At 44.4% G+C, this 20,653-nt stretch overlaps 1 protein-coding gene across 1 annotated transcript in view; it reads left to right on the top strand.

Moving 5' to 3' along the window:
* SCAPER (S-phase cyclin A associated protein in the ER) overlaps positions 1-20,653 on the top strand; it is a 216,064-nt gene that overhangs the window by 94,932 nt on the left and 100,479 nt on the right. Inside the window, exon 23 of the mRNA XM_082238421.1 lies at positions 4,045-4,156. Within this exon, the coding sequence (XP_082094547.1) occupies positions 4,045-4,156 (112 nt within the window). The remainder of the gene's footprint in view (positions 1-4,044; positions 4,157-20,653) is intronic.

Raw genomic sequence — 20,653 nt, 5'->3', positions numbered from 1 at the left:
TTGTTCAAGCTGGGGTAGAAGAGCATGTACAGTCTCTTGCATGAGCAGAAACTCAAGAACCTCTAGGGACCCTACCAATTAGGCCACCATGGGAACTTTTGCCAAGCATTTGTGGGACAAAACTAGCACCACAAACCACTGATACAAGATGGGTGGAGGTTTTATCCCCACCCATACACTGTTAATCTGCTTTGTTATAATCAAGCAGAGACGCAGGTGTCGCTGTGGTGTAAACCACTGAGCCTATGGCTTGCCGATCAGAAGGTTGGTAGTTCGAATCCCCGTAACATTGCCGATCAGAAGGTTGGTGGTTCGAATCCCCGTTGCTGAGTCCCAGCTCCTACCCAGCTAGCAGTTCAAAAGCACACCAAAAGTGCAAGTAGATAAATAGGTACCAATCCAGTGGGAAGGTAAACGGAGTTCCCGTGCGCTGCTCTGGTTTCGCCAGAAGCGGCTTAGTCATGCTGGCCACATGACCCCAGAACTTTTAACTGAAAAAAGGACTTTTAACTGAATTAAGATTAAAAAAGGATGTGTACAAAAAATGGAAAAGGGGGGAAACCACCAAAGAGGAATTCAAACAAATAGCCAGCACGTGTAGACACAAAGTCAGAAAAGCTAAAGCACAGAATGAACTCAGGCTTGCTAGAGAGGTTAAAAGCAACAAAAAAGGCTTTTATGGGTATGTTCGTAGCAAAAGGAAGAACAAAGAAACAGTGGGGTTACTCAGAGGAGAAGATGGTGAAATGCAAACAGGGGACACAGAAAGGGCTGAACTCCTCAATGCCTTCTTTGCCTCAGTCTTCTCCGATAAAGAAAACAATGCCCGACCTGAAGAATTTGGAGCAAATGATTCAGCAAAGGAAACACAGCCCAGAATAACTAAGGAGATAGTACAAGAATATTTGGCTAGTTTAGATGTATTCAAGTCTCCAGGGCCAGATGAACTGCATCCAAGAGTATTAAAAGAACTGGCAGATGTGATCTCAGAACCACTGGCAGTCATCTTTGAGAATTCCTGGAGAACAGGCGAAGTCCCGGCAGACTGGAGGAGGGCAAATGTTGTCCCTATTTTCAAAAAGGGGAAAAGAGAGGACCCAAATAATTACCGCCCAGTCAGTCTGACATCAATAGCAGGGAAGATTCTGGAACAGATCATTAAGCAAACAGTCTGTGAGCACCTAGAAAGGAATGCTGTGATCACCAATAGTCAGCATGGATTTCTGAAAAATAAGTCATGTCAGACTAACCTGATCTCGTTTTTTGACAGAATTACAAGCCTGGTAGATGAAGGGAACACAGTGGATGTAGCCTACCTTGATTTCAGCAAGGCATTTGACAAGGTGCCCCATGATATTCTTGTAAAGAAGCTGGTAAAATGCGGTCTTGACTATGCTACCACTCAGTGGATTTGTAACTGGCTGACTGACCGAACCCAAAGGGTGCTCATCAATGGTTCCTCTTCATCCTGGAGAAGAGTGACCAGTGGGGTGCCACAGGGTTCTGTCTTGGGCCCGGTCTTATTCAACATCTTTATCAACGACTTGGATGATGGACTCAAGGGCATCCTGATCAAATTTGCAGATGACACCAAACTGGGAGGGGTGGCTAACACCCCAGAGGACAGGATCACACTTCAAAACGACCTTGACAGATTAGAGAACTGGGCAAAAACAAACAAGATGAATTTTAACAGGGAGAAATGTAAAGTATTGCACTTGGGCAAAAAAAATGAGAGGCACAAATACAAGATGGGTGACACCTGGCTTGAGAGCAGTACATGTGAAAAGGATCTAGGAGTCTTGGTTGACCACAAACTTGACATGAGCCAACAGTGTGACGCGGCAGCTAAAAAAGCCAATGCAATTCTGGGCTGCATCAATAGGAGTATAGCATCTAGATCAAGGGAAGTAATAGTGCCACTGTATTCTGCTCTGGTCAGACCACACCTGGAGTACTGTGTCCAGTTCTGGGCACCACAATTCAAGAAGGACACTGACAAACTGGAACGTGTCTAGAGGAGGGCAACCAAAATGGTCAAAGGCCTGGAAACGATGCCTTATGAGGAACGGCTAAGGGAGCTGGGCATGTTTAGCCTGGAGAAGAGGAGGTTAAGGGGTGATATGATAGCCATGTTCAAATATATAAAAGGATGTCACATAGAGGAGGGAGAAAGGTTGTTTTCTGCTGCTCCAGAGAAGCGGACACGGAGCAATGGATCCAAACTACAAGAAAGAAGATTCCACCTAAACATTCGGAAGAACTTTCTGACAGTAAGAGCTGTTTGACAGTGGAATTTGCTGCCAAGGAGTGTGGTGGAGTCTCCTACTTTGGAGGTCTTTAAGCAGAGGCTTGACAACCATATGTCAGGAGTGCTCTGATGGTGTTTCCTGCTTGGCAGGGGGTTGGACTCGATGGCCCTTGTGGTCTCTTCCAACTCTATGATTCTATGATTCTATGACCCCGAACAACTGTGGACTCGGCCAGTAAAACGAGATGAGCTCCGCAACCCCAGAGTCGTTTGCGACTGGACTTACCGTATTTTTCACCCTATAGGACGCACTTTTTCCCCTCCAAAAATGAAGGGGAAATTTGTGTGCATCCTATGGGGCGAATGCAGGCTTTCGCTGAAGGCTGGAGAGCGAGAGGGGTCGGGATAGCAGCCTGCATCCTGAATTCCCACCGGGCTCCCCAGGCTTGCGGATAGCAGCCTGTTCTGGGGGCTGGGGTCGAGGGAAGTTTGGGCTTCCCCCGCCCCAGCCCTGCGCCTGGGGGGGAAAATAAAAATTTGTTTCTTTATTCCCCCCCCAAAAAAAACTAGGTGCGCCCTATAGGGCGAAAAATACGGTAACTGTCAGGGGTCCTTTAGCTTTTTTACCTTTATAATCAAGCAGTGTATAAATTTTGTGAAATAAATTTAAAATAGATCCCCTTGCTTCCTCTGACTTTCCCACAAAACAGATCACCAAAAGCTAGTTCTCGACGCTTCTCTAGATTTCAAAAAAACAAAAAACCGGAGAGCTCCCCACTTACCAGGGGCGAGAGGCCTTGGGATAGAAGCAGTCTTTTGTACAAAACCTGTTGAACGACAGAGCAACCTGAGCCCCGGCCAGCATGGCCAATCACCAGGGATAAGAGGAGCTGAAATGCAGCAGTGTCGGGAGTGTATGACGTTGGGGAAAGCTAAAGTAAACCACAGTTAAATCCCCCTCCTAGTTTTTTTTGATAGAGAGTGATTTAAGAATGAACTTCCTACACAATCCAGCATAGTCTTAAATTTGACAGATCCTCAGACGGTTCCTACAATATTGATAGGGAGGCTAGATGAGCATTTAAAAAGAAAGGAATATGACTACTTTCCTTGAGTCCACAGACTGCTCAATCCATAGTTCTCCAAGAAGTTAAGCAATTCTGTAACAATCAGAGTTATCTAAGAGAAGGTAACTTTATATTCTGCAATATGAGAGAGAAAAATCCTTTAGGGATGCGGAAATGCAAGTCTTGGTAGATAGGGCTTTGAAGAATTATGGAAATATTGTAAGGCTCCCCTTTCACTTAACTATAGCTGGAAAAACAGAAGGAATGCAGCACAATTACGACTATATCTGTGGTTTGTTTTCGGGGGGAGGAGGACTATTTTCAAATGTATCTGTCAAGCCAGAACACGCATTAGTTGAGAGAGAGCCCCCAATCCTGTACATGGCTGATAAAAAGAAAACTAACATTTTTTTTGAGGGGGCTCAAGCCCCCTCAAGCCCCATGGAGTCGGCGCCTATGCCTGTGCCTTGGAGCATTTCTCCAGCATTGGATGCCACTGCAATATAAACACACATTTGGATGGCAGCTCCTTACACACTTACGGGGGGGGGGGGAGGTCCACTGAACTTGGTGGAGCTTACTTGTGAGTAGGAGTGCCTAGGCTCACAATGTTTCTCTCTTTAGCATGCTAAGATTAATCAAGTCTCAGTGATATATTACAGGAATGCCGTTTTCCCAATTCTGATCTTTATCTTTCTCCCTCCCCCCCCTCCATTTGCATGGAAGGTTGCAGCGATTAGTAAAAGACCTACTAAAGCAACTTCAAATTCAAGACAGCAACAAAGTCTCAGCTCTGGACAGGATATTGGGAGAGATTTCGCGTATCCTGGAAAAAGAGGTATCGTAACTCTGGTTGCTCAACTCACCATTCCTCTGCAGACCCATCATTTGGTTACTTAGACACACAGGCGCGCACTCTCTCTTTCATGCACACTTTTGTGTTGGTATAGATATGTGTGTATGTGGATTAATTAATCTGTGGCATTTATGATATTGACTGACCATGCATGTTTATTCAAGTTCCAGTATGTTTTGTTCATGTGACTTTTGAAAGTGGTGTTACATCCAACTAGTTTTACTTGGACAAAACTCACTGAAATGGATGGCCATTACTAACTTACTCCCATTAATTTCAGTGGGTCTACTCTGAATAAAATGTAGTTGGTTGCAACCCCAAGAGGTGTAAATGAGAGCTTTTATGATTATGTGTTATATTCTACAGCTAGTAGGTGAAAGTTGCACTATCAATATATCGAAAACAGAAAAACTAGTTGAAAATGCCATCCTGAGCTGCTGCATCCTTTTGAATTGATTTAATTGTTTTTAAACGTTCTTTTCAAATATTTTTTATCATAAATATAGAAAAAATAGAAACCAATCATTCATTAAATATCACTAAATCTCCAACATTAAATCTCAGAAATCTACTACAGCATCAGAGAACAGTGCATATGCATATATATTTATTGTTCTGAAACGAGAAGAAGAATACATTTCACAACAAATTGGGCATCTTATGTTTGCTTCTCTTGTATGCATATGGAACAGGTGGGGCTTTTTTTCAGCTGGAACTCAGTTCCAGCACCTCTCAGGTGGGTGCCGTTGCCACTATAAGAAAAGGGAGGCATTAATCTTCTTCTAGAAAAATAGCACTGGGAGCAGGTAAGCTTTTTTTGCAGCCACCATGTCAGTTGTGTTCTCACAGCTCAACAGGCCCTCTTCTCCTTGTCCTCATACCTTACAGCAAGGATGAGGACCTGTTGCCCTCCAGATGTGTTAGATTAAAACTCCCATCATGTCTGGCCATTGGCCATGCTAGTTGGAGTTCAGCAACATCTGGAGGACCACAGCTTCCCTTTCGCTGCCATACAGCATGATGGAATATAGAGCCAGGCCTTGCTTACAGATCCTAGTTCTGGAGCACAGAGAAGGAGCCAAACGGGAGAAGGCATTTCCTACAGTGTTTTTCCTACAACTAATTTACTGTTCCCAAAGTGTGTGTTTCTCCTATTTCATCTAACATTGTGAAAATCCTTAATGCTTTAACCAAACAAAATGGAAAATCACTGCATCTCGATTCAGTCTCATGTAAAACCATTTCTCTGGTTATTGGTTAAAGATGAATTTAACTTCAGGCTTTGAATAGCAACAGAGTAACATAAGCTTTGTGCGGCTTATCAGCAGCTTTTCAGACATGTGTGTGCCATTACTACAAGTAAACAGAATTTAAATGGATGGAGTTGACATGGATCCCCCCACAAAAAAATACCAATCCTGTTTTTAAGAATACAGCCAGACTGCTGCTTAAAGCTGGCAGCATGTCACACAGACGTTACTAAGTAAGTTCATATCTGCCAAAGTTTATAAGCTGGTGGAAGTGAGAAGGCAAAATATTCCCTGACCCGTGTCGCCGAGTGTAATGCGGTGCAATATCAGATTCTGGCAAAGCCTGCTTTAGTTTGGGTTCATTGAAATCCAAATACCACAAGCAATGGAAGAAAAATAAATATGGGCTGTAGAAGTATCTGCTTGAAAATGGGAGATCTGTACTGTGCAATGTCTATTCTACATGTCAGCACTCATGTAGCATAGCACAACTGAACCATTCTCCTAGGAGAGTGCAATTTGTGCATTCAACATAGGAGATGTACATGTGAGAAAATGTACCCTGGGGTCTACTACACAGTTATTCATGCCTTGGTAACTTCCGGGTTAGACTACAGCAGGGAGTGACTAGCATGTGGCCCACCTGTTGTTTGTACTCCAACTCCCATCATCCCTGACCATTGATCATGCTGACTGTATCTGACAGTAGTCTTAACAACCTCCAGATGGAACTACATTGGTTACACCTGCTCTAACCATTACGCCATATTGACTCTTGACTAAAGATGTGTGTTCACTTCTCAACATGTGAAAAGCTGATCTGAATGGGGTTTTTAATTTGTTGTGGAATGAAGGCTAACAAGTTCCATTTGTACTCATTAATACCATTTCGGCGAATGGTCAGGAATACAGAGCACCTCTTTGGCTACCCCTGGTTAGAGTTTGGACTTGAATTGGGGAGGACCCAGGTTCAAATTCCCTCTTACCTTACCTCTTCCATAAGCCTGCCCAACCATTACAATAATCTTTGGAACCCACCCACCCTTCCAAAGCCCCCTTTCAATCTGAGATTAGGTGGGTAGTGACAGGAGAGAGGGCTTTTTATGGGGGGAAATAAGATACATGACCCACGTGTGGGTAATTACCCACACCCCATAGTCTCCTTTGACTGGACTTAACCATCCAGGGGTCCTTTACTTTTAATTAAAAGAATTGGCTGGGTGTCTAGATTCAAAGCATGGTGCTTAACACACTCTCCAGCGGGAGTGAGCCCCCAGCAGAGTCAAGGAGCAATATAACATGGGAGTAATGGGCTGATAGACCTTTGTATATATCCCGGTTAGTTAGCTTGCAGCATTTCTCCTTTTCTTCCCCCCTCTCAATGAACAGACCACTCTTAAGTAGGTTTTTTAAAAAGGGTTTGCTTACAAAATCCAAAGGTCCGATTTATGCGCTATCACATTCAGCAGCAAGGAGAACACAGGTAGAATACTCTTGGGTACAAAATACAGAGATAGAGTTTTGAGCATGCAGGCTGAGCTTAGAGCAAGCTTAGACATGTCCTTCCTGGTTACAGAAGGCTGCCAAATAAAGGCTGCCAGAGAGGTGATGATAATAACACACACAGAGAGAGAGACACAGACATGCAAGCCTTCTCTCAGGCTAAAAGACATGACCTAAAAGGGAAAGAGGGATTGAGAGGAAAAGGATATGCATTTGTAAGGGGCCTCAAAGAGAAGGGTTTAAATTCATTAATTACATAAACAGTTAAAAGATACAGTTTCCTCGAATAAGACCAGGCTTCCCTGAAAGACTGCTTTCTCCCATCCTCAAACCTTCATGTCCTAGGAGGCCCTGCTCCCTATTCCCAGGCCTTTTCAAGTTATGGAATAGTGTTCCCCAAAGGCACACCTGACACCGTGTTTCTGGTCATTTCAGCACCTGGTGAAGATGTTTCTAGTCACCCAGGCCTTTTAAATAGAATGTGCCTCTGTTTTAGAATTCGTTTTAATTCTAGGAATGCAGCAAGTTGGGGATTTTATATTCTTGTTTTTAATGCTTTTATTTGAATTTCATTAATTTTTTTCACTTATTTATTCAAAGCTGCCATACAAACTTCATGTTATGAAGGTGGCACACAAATGTCATCAATAAATAAATAACTTGGGGAGGATATTTGGAAAAAAAGGCGAACAGTTTGTAACACTTCCTTAACTCAAAAGGTTTATTGCAGTAGGTCTGCCCCTATAATGGGACACCATTTCACTATAAGTTATTTAAATCTTGCACAGATGGCAAACTGTTCTTTAGGCCTCAGGGCAGATAAGGAAAAAATGAACATATGTACAGTATTACGAATATCTGTTCTTAATTGGTCCATTTGAGCCAAGGGTGTGTATATATTTTAACAGGAAAACAAGGATTCTTGTTGCTAGCATTGATATCCATCAGCTAACAGCATAATAGGTCTAACTCTTCTCAGGAACTATTGTACACATGAACTTAAAATGTTTTTTAAAAACAAGCCTGCAGTTTAATCAAACAAATATTTTCCCCTTATCGCAAGGAGGTATCTCTCTTCGGTGGCAGATTTGTAAGCAGTGCGGGTTGTATTTCTGATGCTGTCTGTAATCATACCATTGCTAATTGTGGCGTAATGCAGTAACCTAAACAAACGTTATTGAATTTTCCTCACAAATTCTTCACGAGTCGTTTTACTACAGAGACTGTTTTGTAGGTAGTACAGGCAGTAATTTATTTATTTTTTAAGAAAAAACAAGAGTGGCACAGAAGTGGTTCTGTTTATATAGGTTTGTGTATACACAAGATAGCACTGTGAAACTTTATTTGTCTTACTTATTTTGAAAAATTAGACCCGACATTTCTCTATAAATATACTCAAAACATTTATAGATTATACCCAATTTAACAAATTAGCAATAACAGAATAAGTGAAAAATGAAACATAAACCCACACTTTGACAGCAGAAAGAAGCATAGAAAATAGTGATGCTGCAGTGCAAAACAAATAACACCCCCAAAACAACACCAGTCCCCCTCCGGGCACCTGAAGGTGTAGGGAAGCTGTTGTCTGCCAGGTGTCTTCTCATTCCTGACAGTTGGCAGTGTTGGTTGGGGCAGATGAGAGTTGGGAATCCAACAACTGGAGGGCCATAGCTTGTGGCACGTTTGTGATGAGGTTGGGCAGGTCTCCTGGCCTCCCAAGGCCCCTTGGGGAGGGCATTGAGAAGGCCCTGCTCCCGGCAGAGTTGTGCTGGGCTTTGGTTGGTGGGAGCACTTGGAGCAGGATCTCACTTGTCGAACGGAGTGAGTACACATGAGGAATGGCATCCAAATATTCAGGTTACTTACACCATCATTTCTTTGACTATAATTTAATTTCCATTTACAAGTGATTCTCCACTTCCACTCATAGCTAGACGTGGGTGGTTCAGAATATGGGTAAGCACCTCTTTTTATTTCCAAGCTGTTTCATGTGTTCTTGGCACCAGCTGCTACAAGTGAACATTCTGATTTAATCTGGTGACATCTTTGTGGTTACTTATTTAAGTCGTGTTTTAGTTATTTGAGTTGCTTTTCTAGCATTCCGGTCTCCAAGTTGGCTCAGAACAAGTAATTTAAATGTTAACATGAATTAGCCCTTCCTCTCACCAAAGTCTCTCCCAATGCCCTCTGTCTTCTCTCATCTGCTGTCTTCCTCTACACCCCAGGCAGGAACAAGCCTCTCTCCACTGGTAGCCTGAGAGTGGGTGACCTGGTGGCTGAGGCAGCTTCTTTTACTCCCTAGGAGCAGAAACAACAGAGAGACAAGATGTTTCTGGCTGCTGTTGGTTCTTGAAGCCACGGCAGGCTCAGTGTAAATATAATAGGGAGCACATTGGATGCAGCCTGGCGTGTGCCTGGGCTGTGCAAAGAAGAAATGGCAACAAGGGAGTGGGCCTCTTCGGTTGTGGCATGCTCTGCTGTGCCAACACTAGCCTCTTCTCAGCATCAGGCTGAGACTTTCCTCTTCAGTTGGGAGCATGATGGAATTTTTATTCTTTTAATTTGATTGTAAGTCGCCTGGAGACTGCCCTGCATTAGGCAATTAATTAATTGATACTTATGAATTCATAGAATGATAGAAATGTAGAGTTGGAAGGGATCCCAAGGGCCATCTAGTCCAACCCCCTGCAATGCAGGCTAAAGCACCCGTGACAGGTGACCATCCAATCTCCGCTGGAAAACCTCCAAGGAAGGAGAGTCCACAACCTCCCAAGGGAGACTGTTCCACTGTCAAACAGCTCTTACTGTCAGGAAGTTCTTCCTAATGTTTAGGTGGAATCTTCTTTCTTGTAGTTTGGATCCATTGCTCCGTGTCCGCTTCTCCGGAGCAGCAGAAAACAACCTTTCTCCCTCCTCTATGTGACATCCTTTTATATATTTGAACATGGCTATCATATCACCCCTTAACCTCCTCTTCTCCAGGCTAAACATGCCCAGCTCCCTTAGCCGTTCCTCATAAGGCATCGTTTCCAGGCCTTTGACCATTTTGGTTGCCCTCCTCTGGACACGTTCCAGTTTGTCAGTGTCCTTCTTGAATTGTGGTGCCCAGAACTGGACACAGTACTCCAGGTGTGGTCTGACCAGAGCAGAATACAGTGGCACTATTACTTCCCTTGATCTAGATGCTATACTCCTATTGATGCAGCCCAGAATTGCATTGGCTTTTTTAGCTGCCGCGTCACACTGTTGGCTCATGTCAAGTTTGTGGTCAACCAAGACTCCTAGATCCTTTTCACATGTACTGCTCTCAAGCCAGGTGTCACCCATCTTGTATTTGTGCCTCTCATTTTTTTTGCCCAAGTGCAATACTTTACATTTCTCCCTGTTAAAATTCATCTTGTTTATTTTTGCCCAGTTCTCTAATCTGTCAAGGTCGTTTTGAAGTGTGATCCTGTCCTCTGGGGTGTTAGCCACCCCTCCCAGTTTGGTGTCATCTGCAAATTTGATCAGGATGCCCTTGAGTCCATCATCCAAGTCGTTGATAAAGATGTTGAATAAGACCGGGCCCAAGACAGAACCCTGTGGCACCCCACTGGTCACTCTTCTCCAGGATGAAGAGGAACCATTGATGAGCACCCTTTGGGTTCGGTCAGTCAGCCAGTTACAAATCCACTGAGTGGTAGCATAGTCAAGACCGCATTTTACCAGCTTCTTTACAAGAATATCATGGGGCACCTTGTCAAATGCCTTGCTGAAATCAAGGTAGGCTACATCCACTGCGTTCCCTTCATCTACCAGGCTTGTAATTCTGTCAAAAAACGAGATCAGGTTAGTCTGACATGACTTATTTTTCAGAAATCCATGCTGACTATTGGTGATCACAGCATTCCTTTCTAGGTGCTCACAGACTGTTTGCTTAATGATCTGCTCCAGAATCTTCCCTGCTATTGATGTCAGACTGACTGGGCGGTAATTATTTGGGTCCTCTCTTTTCCCCTTTTTGAAAATAGGGACAACATTTGCCCTCCTCCAGTCTGCCGGGACTTCGCCTGTTCTCCAGGAATTCTCAAAGATGACTGCCAGTGGTTCTGAGATCACATCTGCCAGTTCTTTTAATACTCTTGGATGCAGTTCATCTGGCCCTGGAGACTTGAATACATCTAAACTAGCCAAATATTCTTGTACTATCTCCTTAGTTATTCTGGGCTGTGTTTCCTTTGCTGAATCATTTGCTCCAAATTCTTCAGGTCGGGCATTGTTTTCTTTATCGGAGAAGACTGAGGCAAAGAAGGCATTGAGGAGTTCAGCCCTTTCTGTGTCCCCTGTTTGCATTTCACCATCTTCTCCTCTGAGTGACCCCACAGTTTCTTTGTTCTTCCTTTTGCTACGAACATACCCATAAAAGCCTTTTTTGTTGCTTTTAACCTCTCTAGCAAGCCTGAGTTCATTCTGTGCTTTAGCTTTTCTGACTTTGTGTCTACACGTGCTGGCTATTTGAATTCCTCTTTGGTGGTTTCCCCCCTTTTCCATTTTTTGTACACATCCTTTTTTAATCTTAATTCAGTTAAAAGTTCTTTAGATAGCCACCCTGGCTTCTTTAGGCACCTTCCATGTTTCCGTCTCATTGGTATTGCCTGACGTTGTGCTTTTACTATCTCCCTCTTAACAAACTCCCAGCCATCATGAACTCCCTTTCCTTTTAGGATTGTTGTCCATGGGATCTCACCCAGCACTTCCCTAAGTTTTATGAAGTCGGCTTTCTTAAAGTCAAGAAATTGAGTCCTAGTATGCTTGGCTGCTCCTTTCCGCTGTATAGTAAACTTCAGTAGAGCATGATCACTCGCGCCTAATGATCCTTCCACTTCTACCCCACTAACCAGGTCATCAACATTGGTTAGGACCAGATCTAAAATGGCTGTTCCTCTTGTTGCTTCTCCCACTTTCTGGACAATGAAGTTGTCTGCAAGGCCAGTGAGGAATCTGTTTGACCTTATGCTCTTGGCTGAGTTTGACGTCCAACAAATATCCGGGTAATTGAAGTCCCCCATTACTACTATCTCCCTTCCTTTTGCATGCTTGGCCATCTGTTCCAGGAAGGCATCATCTATGTCCTCCGTTTGGCTTGGGGATCTATAGTAAACTCCCACAATGAGGTCTCTGTTATTCTTCTCTCCCTTAATTTTGACCCAAATGCTCTCACTTTGGCTTTGAGGATCTAAATCTTGGATCTCTTCACAGGTATACACATCCCTGACATATAACGCCACTCCTCCTCCTTTCTTGTCTGGTCTGTTTCTCTGAAATAGATTGTATCCCCCCATTATTACATTCCAATCGTGGGACTTATCCCACCAGGTTTCAGTGATGCCTATTATGTCATATTTAGTTTGCTGTACCAAGAGCTCAAGCTCATCTTGTTTATTTCCCATGCTTTGCGCATTAGTGTACAGACATTGAAGTCCATTAATCATTCCCCCGTGTCTCTTATTTAAGGATTTTTTCCTCCCACCACTAGGTCCGTGTGCTGTTTTCTCCATTTGGTCTATGACATTTGGATGATCATCTTCATTAATTGATAGACTCCTACCTTCAGGAGCACTGTCTCCCTCCCCCACATTAGTCAGTTTAAAGCCCTCCTGATGAGGTTTCTGAGATTTTTGGCAAAAACATTTCTCTCAACCGTTGTGAGGTGCAGCCCATCACTTGCCAGAAGTCCATCTTCAAGAAACTGCAGTCCGTGATCTAAGAATCCAAACCGTTCCTGTTTACACCATTTGCGAAGCCAGCTGTTCACTTCCACTATTTTTCCCTCTCTCCCTGGGCCACGTCGTTCAACTGGGAGGACAGATGAGATGACAATTTGTGCATTTAGTTGCTTCAATTTCCTGCCGAGAGCCTCGTAGTCTCTTTTGATCTTCTGGAGGCTATTGCTTGCAGTGTCATTGGTTCCCACATGAACCAAGAGGAAGGGGTATTTGTCAGTGGGTTTTATGATTCCTTGCAGTCGTTCAGTTACATCTTGGATCTTAGCCCCGGGGAGACAGCACACTTCCCGAGACATCTTGTCAGGCCCACAGATCACTGCTTCTGTTCCCCTCAGTAGGGAATCCCCTATCACCACTACACGCCTCCTCTTGGGTTTGGTCGGGGTTCTTCCGTGAGCTGTCCGTTCCAAGGTTGCCTGCACATTCCCTGAGGACTGACTTTGCTGCTCGTCTTCATATACCTGATCGACTGTAATGAGGGAGAGATCCTCAAATGGAGTCTGCTCTTCGTCTTCCATGCTAGGGGAGAGGACCTCAAAGCGATTGTGTATTTCTAAGCAATCAGAGTGAACCCTGGGCCTCCTACTTCTTTGAGTCACGTTTCTCCATATATCTGGCTCCTGTGTTGGTGAACTAGACTCCTTCTCAGGGGAGTCCCCTGTCTCCTCCTTGGTGGAGACGGTGTGCTCTGTTGCTTCCAAGAAGAGCTCCAGCTCTCTAATTCTTTGGAGCGTAGCTACACGTTCCTCCAGTTGCTGGACTTTGTCTTTTAAGAGGGCAATCAACATGCAATTGCTGCAGGTAAAGCTGCCTGCAACCTTTGGCAAGATGGCAAACATTGCGCAGGAATCGCAGGCGACTGCAGCTGTTCCCTCCCCTTCCATCTTGAGATCGTGTCGTTGGGGTTGGCTACAGAGGTCCTCCATCATAAAAAGCTTGAAGACAGGACAAATAACTTCCCCCACACAAAAAAAACACCTAGATCTCCCCCCACAAACGTTTGAGACTAGCTCCCCTAAATCTAAAAGATGGATCTAACCCTGCAAACTCTGATAAGCTCCTCCCACAGCTAATCCCCTGCCTCAACAGAAACCCTGCCCCCTCTGACCTTTACACAGGGAAAACAGCTAATGAGCCACAAAGAAACACACACACACACACAAGAAAACCCTTTTTGCTCCTTCTTCAACTGATGCCCTGCAAACTCTGATAAGCTCCTCCCACAGCTAATCCCCTGCCTCAACAGAAACCCTGCCCCCTCTGACCTTTACACAGGGAAAACAGCTAATGAGCCACAAAGAAACACACACACACACACAAGAAAACCCTTTTTGCTCCTTCTTCAACTGATGCCCTGCAAACTCTGATAAGCTCCTCCCACAGCTAATCCCCTGCCTCAACAGAAACCCTGCCCCCTCTGACCTTTACACAGGGAAAACAGCTAATGAGCCACAAAGAAACACACAGACACAAGAAAACCCTTTTTGCTCCTTCTTCAACTGATGCCCTGCAAACTCTGATAAGCTCCTCCCACAGCTAATCCCCTGCCTCAACAGAAACCCTGCCCCCTCTGACCTTTACACAGGGAAAACAGCTAATGAGCCACAAAGAAACACACACACACACAAGAAAACCCTTTTTGCTCCTTCTTCAACTGATGCCCTGCAAACTCTGATAAGCTCCTCCCACAGCTAATCCCCTGCCGCAACAGAAACCCTGCCCCCTCTGACCTTTACACAGGGAAAACAGCTAATGAGCCACAAAGAAACACACACACACACACAAGAAAACCCTTTTTGCTCCTTCTTCAACTGATGCCCTGCAAACTCTGATAAGCTCCTCCCACAGCTAATCCCCTGCCTCAACAGAAACCCTGCCCCCTCTGACCTTTACACAGGGAAAACAGCTAATGAGCCACAAAGAAACACACACACACAAGAAAACCCTTTTTGCTCCTTCTTCAACTGATGCCCTGCAAACTCTGATAAGCTCCTCCCACAGCTAATCCCCTGCCTCAACAGAAACCCTGCCCCCTCTGACCTTTACACAGGGAAAACAGCTAATGAGCCACAAAGAAACACACACACACACAAGAAAACCCTTTTTGCTCCTTCTTCAACTGATGCCCTGCAAACTCTGATAAGCTCCTCCCACAGCTAATCCCCTGCCGCAACAGAAACCCTGCCCCCTCTGACCTTTACACAGGGAAAACAGCTAATGAGCCACAAAGAAACACACACACACAAGAAAACCCTTTTTGCTCCTTCTTCAACTGATGCCCTGCAAACTCTGATAAGCTCCTCCCACAGCTAATCCCCTGCCTCAACAGAAACCCTGCCCCCTCTGACCTTTACACAGGGAAAACAGCTAATGAGCCACAAAGAAACACACACACACACACACACACAAGAAAACCCTTTTTGCTCCTTCTTCAACTGATGCCCTGCAAACTCTGATAAGCTCCTCCCACAGCTAATCCCCTGCCTCAACAGAAACCCTGCCCCCTCTGACCTTTACACAGGGAAAACAGCTAATGAGCCACAAAGAAACACACACACACACAAGAAAACCCTTTTTGCTCCTTCTTCAACTGATGCCCTGCAAACTCTGATAAGCTCCTCCCACAGCTAATCCCCTGCCTCAACAGAAACCCTGCCCCCTCTGACCTTTACACAGGGAAAACAGCTAATGAGCCACAAAGAAACACACACACACACACACAAGAAAACCCTTTTTGCTCCTTCTTCAACTGATGCCCTGCAAACTCTGATAAGCTCCTCCCACAGCTAATCCCCTGCCTCAACAGAAACCCTGCCCCCTCTGACCTTTACACAGGGAAAACAGCTAACCAGCCACAAAGAAACACACACACACACAAGAAAACCCTTTTTGCTCCTTCTTCAACTGATGCCCTGCAAACTCTGATAAGCTCCTCCCACAGCTAATCCCCTGCCTCAACAGAAACCCTGCCCCCTCTGACCTTTACACAGGGAAAACAGCTAATGAGCCACAAAGAAACACACACACACACACACACAAGAAAACCCTTTTTGCTCCTTCTTCAACTGATGCCCTGCAAACTCTGATAAGCTCCTCCCACAGCTAATCCCCTGCCTCAACAGAAACCCTGCCCCCTCTGACCTTTACACAGGGAAAACAGCTAATGAGCCACAAAGAAACACACACACACACACAAGAAAACCCTTTTTGCTCCTTCTTCAACTGATGCCCTGCAAACTCTGATAAGCTCCTCCCACAGCTAATCCCCTGCCTCAACAGAAACCCTGCCCCCTCTGACCTTTACACAGGGAAAACAGCTAATGAGCCACAAAGAAACACACACACACAAGAAAACCCTTTTTGCTCCTTCTTCAACTGATGCCCTGCAAACTCTGATAAGCTCCTCCCACAGCTAATCCCCTGCCTCAACAGAAACCCTGCCCCCTCTGACCTTTACACAGGGAAAACAGCTAATGAGCCACAAAGAAACACACAGACACAAGAAAACCCTTTTTGCTCCTTCTTCAACTGATGCCCTGCAAACTCTGATAAGCTCCTCCCACAGCTAATCCCCTGCCTCAACAGAAACCCTGCCCCCTCTGACCTTTACACAGGGAAAACAGCTAATGAGCCACAAAGAAACACACACACACACAAGAAAACCCTTTTTGCTCCTTCTTCAACTGATGCCCTGCAAACTCTGATAAGCTCCTCCCACAGCTAATCCCCTGCCTCAACAGAAACCCTGCCCCCTCTGACCTTTACACAGGGAAAACAGCTAATGAGCCACAAAGAAACACACACACACAAGAAAACCCTTTTTGCTCCTTCTTCAACTGATGCCCTGCAAACTCTGATAAGCTCCTCCCACAGCTAATCCCCTGCCTCAACAGAAACCCTGCCCCCTCTGACCTTTACACAGGGAAAACAGCTATTTAAGTAGATAAATAGGTACTGCTGCGGTGGGAAGGTAAACGGCGTTTCCATGCGCTCTGGTTTCCATCATGGTGTTCCTTTGTGCCAGAAGTGGTTTAGTCCTGCTGCCCACCTGTCACCCATTTGTCTGCGGACAAATGCCGGATCCCTCAGCCTGAAAGCGAGATGAGCGCCACAGCCTCATAGTCACCTTTGACTGGATTGAACCGTCTAGGGGTCCTTTACCTTTACCTTTATCAATTGCTTGATAGTTGCTGGTCCCATGGCTAAAAAATCAAAGCCAAAATAAATTGCCTTCTTAAAATAAAATATACTGATGGATAGCTAGTTCATAGTTGCTGCTTGGGCAGTAGTGCTCACCAAAATGTGATATAAGCAGGATTGAATAATCTGGCAAGTTAGAATGCCTACTCTGGCCTGTTTTCTAAAGACAGAAAGGACGCTTTTAGTATTCCTTGGTATTGCAAACTCCCTTAACAATCGACACAGTTTAAGGACACACTAGTGATGGATGGCTGAACTTCCTCTCCTTATGAATAAAGTTAAGATGGTCTTCACATTTTGTGAAAATGATATTTTTCTTGCATTTAGTGACACTGCCAAAACCGACCACTTTAGTGTAACAAGAAAGGAAATAAACTGTCAGTAATATAAATGCAGTTCCCCCCAAATGACATCCATCTTCCTTCAACATTACATAATCAGCAGGCTACCAAGAGCTTTAAGTTTCTAAGAATTTTAGTTGACTTTTGTGAAAAGAATTGTACCAGTGTGCATGTTGCTATTGCATACTCCTGGGCAGTACTTTTTTCTGGGGGGCCGTAGGGGTACACATACCCCTAAACATTTTGTGAATCTGAGTTTGGCCTCATTGAGGGGGAGTATTTCAATATGGTCCTATCACCTCCTGGCAAATAGAAGGGGAAGAAATGCAGACAGTGAGAGATTTTACTTTCTTGGACTCCATGATCACTGCAGATGGTGACAGCAGCCACAAAATTAAAAGACGCCTGCTTCTTGGGAGAAAAGCAATGACAAACCTAGACAGCATCTTAAAAAGCAGAGACATCACCTTGCCAACAAAGGTCCGTATAGTTAAAGCCATGGTTTTCCCAGTAGTGATGTATGGAAGTGGGAGCTGGACCATAAAGAAAGCTGATCACCAAAGAATTGATGCTTTTGAATTATGGCGCTAGAGGAGACTCTTGAGAGTCCCATGGATTACAAGAAGATCAAACCTCTCCATTCTTAAGGAAATCTGCCCTGAGAGCTCACTGGAAGGACAGATCCTGAAGCTGAGGCTCTAATACTTTGGCCACCTCATGAGAAGAGAAGACTCCCTGGAAAAGACCCTGATATTGGGAAACATGGAGGGCACAAGGAGAAGGGGATGACAAAGGACGAGATGGTTGGACAGTGTTCTCGAAGCTACCAACATGAGTTTAACCAAACTGTGGGAGGTCCATGGGGTTACGAAGAGTCGGACACAACTAAACAACTAAACAACAATTTCAATATGAGTAGGAAAATCATAATAGCACTGCTCTTGGGCAGAATTTAAGCAACCCTGTTGCATTGGAAGTGCTTGAAAAACTGAAGAGGTGCCAATAATTGTTAGCATGATTGAACCCATGTTAATTTGAGATCTCATTGGCTCTGTCTTTCCCTGCTTGCCAGAATAGCCTGTGTTTTCTGATCCCTACGTCTGATAAATCACTGTTCTAACCTTGTCCTTCCAGAGGATCCTTGTTAAAAAGTTTAATGTGAGCCGTTAAGATTGTTGTTTTTCATGGTTCAGCTCCCTCCCCAGGAGCCTGGTTAAAATTCAGAGTGGGGAGCAGACACATCACCGAGTGCTTGCGCATAAACGTTAAGGTACTGTACATTGCACAGCCTGCCATTTTACTAACTGCAGCTGCAGAGGCATTGGTTGAACTGCTGATCACCTGTTATTGGACTGCCATGTGTTCCTAGCATAAAGCCCTCCTGAGGCCTTCTGTCAGCATAGAAATATGAGAAGAAGCTGACTTATACTGAGTCAGACCATTTATCCATCTAGTCAAGTGTTTTCTACACTGACTTACACCACTCTCTTCTGCCTTGGTCAGACCACACCTAGAATACTGTGTCCAGTTCTGGACACCACAATTTAAGAAGGATGTTGACAAACTGGGACTTGTGCAAAGGAGGGCAACCAAAATAATCAAGGATCTGGAAACCAAGCCTTATGAGGAATGGTTGAAGGAGCTGGGTGTGTTTAGCCTGGAAAATGAGACTGAGACAAGATATGATAGCCATCTTCAAATATCTCAAAGGCTGTCACATGAAAGATGGAGCAAGGTGGTTTTCTTCTGCTCCAGAAGGTAGGACTTGGACCAATGGCATCAAGTTACAAGAAAGGAGATTCTGAGTGAAGATCAGGAAAACCTTTCTGACAGCAAGAGCTGTTTGACAGTGGGATGAACTCTCTGGGACAGTCCTTCCTTGGAGGTTTTTAAGCAGACGTTGGATGGCCATCTATTATGAATGCTTTAGTTGACATTCCTTCATTTCAGGGGGTTAAACTAGATGACTCGGGGTCCCTTCCAACTGTATGATTCTTATACTCTCCTGATTTTGAAAAAGTCACATTCATCATGAAAGAGAGGGGAAACATCTGCTGCCTTTACAATCTTGTTCCGTTGCTCGTAGATTGTACAGTGAGAAAAGGGCAAAGGAAAGGTGAATACGGCGGCATTTGTAAGGCACAGATACATTCCTCCCTCCTTTCCCCACCCAAGCATTATTCTGCCACTAGTGAAGTCTCATTATTTCTGAGTGTCCTAATCAATAGGGTCATGAAAGATTGATTTTGGCAGCTGTCACGCTGTTTATGACACAGATCATATATAGTCATTTATAGAAGTGGGCAGTAATTCTCTTGTTAACTTGCAAGTCAAGAAATCAGTGGACACATCTTGCTTGTCAGGGGTGGTGAAAAAGATCTTGATAGTGTCACTCATTGACTGAGAGGAGGAGACTTGACACTGTTAATTGAATTTCCCAGGGGAACATAAAAAGAAAGAAAGAAAGAGACCCTAATACCATGCCGTCAGGAGGAAGGAGGGGTGGAAACAACACAAGCTGTCACCATGGGGGAACTGCTTACATTGATTTAACATTGCTAATGGCTGGGCCTGGATGAAGCATTGCCCAAAGGGAGAACAGAGTTCACCACAGTTGCTCCTTCGCACTTACTAAAAGTCTTTCAAACTTGTGGCCCTTTTACTTGTGGAGTTATAAGAGATAATGCACAAGCAGTATTAAAGTGACTTAAAAATAGCTTAAAACAAATGAGACCACTCGTATTTATGTTCTGGCTCTGCCACAACATTTCCCCTCCCCTAATCTCCCCGACTGTAACATTTCTGGCTACGGGCCTGAGACTGGAGTACAACCTGGTTTGTGTTTCTGCATAATGTGAAAAATGGCCTTTATGAATGAAACACTCTTCCCACATGGACAAGATGCTGCACTTCTGCCTGTAAGGCCTGCATTCAAATCCTGAAAAGCAGAGAACTTGTTTTGGGGACATGCTGCACCCCTTGATTTAAAAAACATGGAAATATTGGGGCTGTCTTCCTCTGTATGAGCTGTCCAGGTTTTGAGATCTTTCAAAGAAGTCCTCCTCCCAGTTGTACCTGTTTGGCTGGCACATGAGAGAGAGCCTTCTCAGTGGCTGCACCCAACAGTGGAGCTTTCTTCCTGAAGAGACTCACTCACCTCTTTCTTGTCCTTTTGCTGCCAAGCAAAGTCTTATATTTAGGAAATATTTTGGCCTTCAGTGTCCCTCTTACTTGATTTCTTTATTTCTTGTCCCTCTTACTGATTGAGAGTTTTCAGTTGTCTGCTGTCTTATGCTTAATGTGTTGATGTGCTATGCTTTGATGACATGGCTTTTTCGATTGTTTGGTTTTAGTTTTGTTAGCTGCTTTGAGTATCCTCTTAATAAAAAGACAGGTTTGTATGTGTCTACTGTTGTC

This window comes from Podarcis vaucheri (genome assembly GCF_965113315.1).
Source record: "Podarcis vaucheri genome assembly, chromosome: 9".
NCBI lineage: Eukaryota > Metazoa > Chordata > Lepidosauria > Squamata > Lacertidae > Podarcis > Podarcis vaucheri.
Note: the sequence above shows the minus strand (reverse complement) of the source record. Positions and strands in the feature narration are given on the sequence as shown.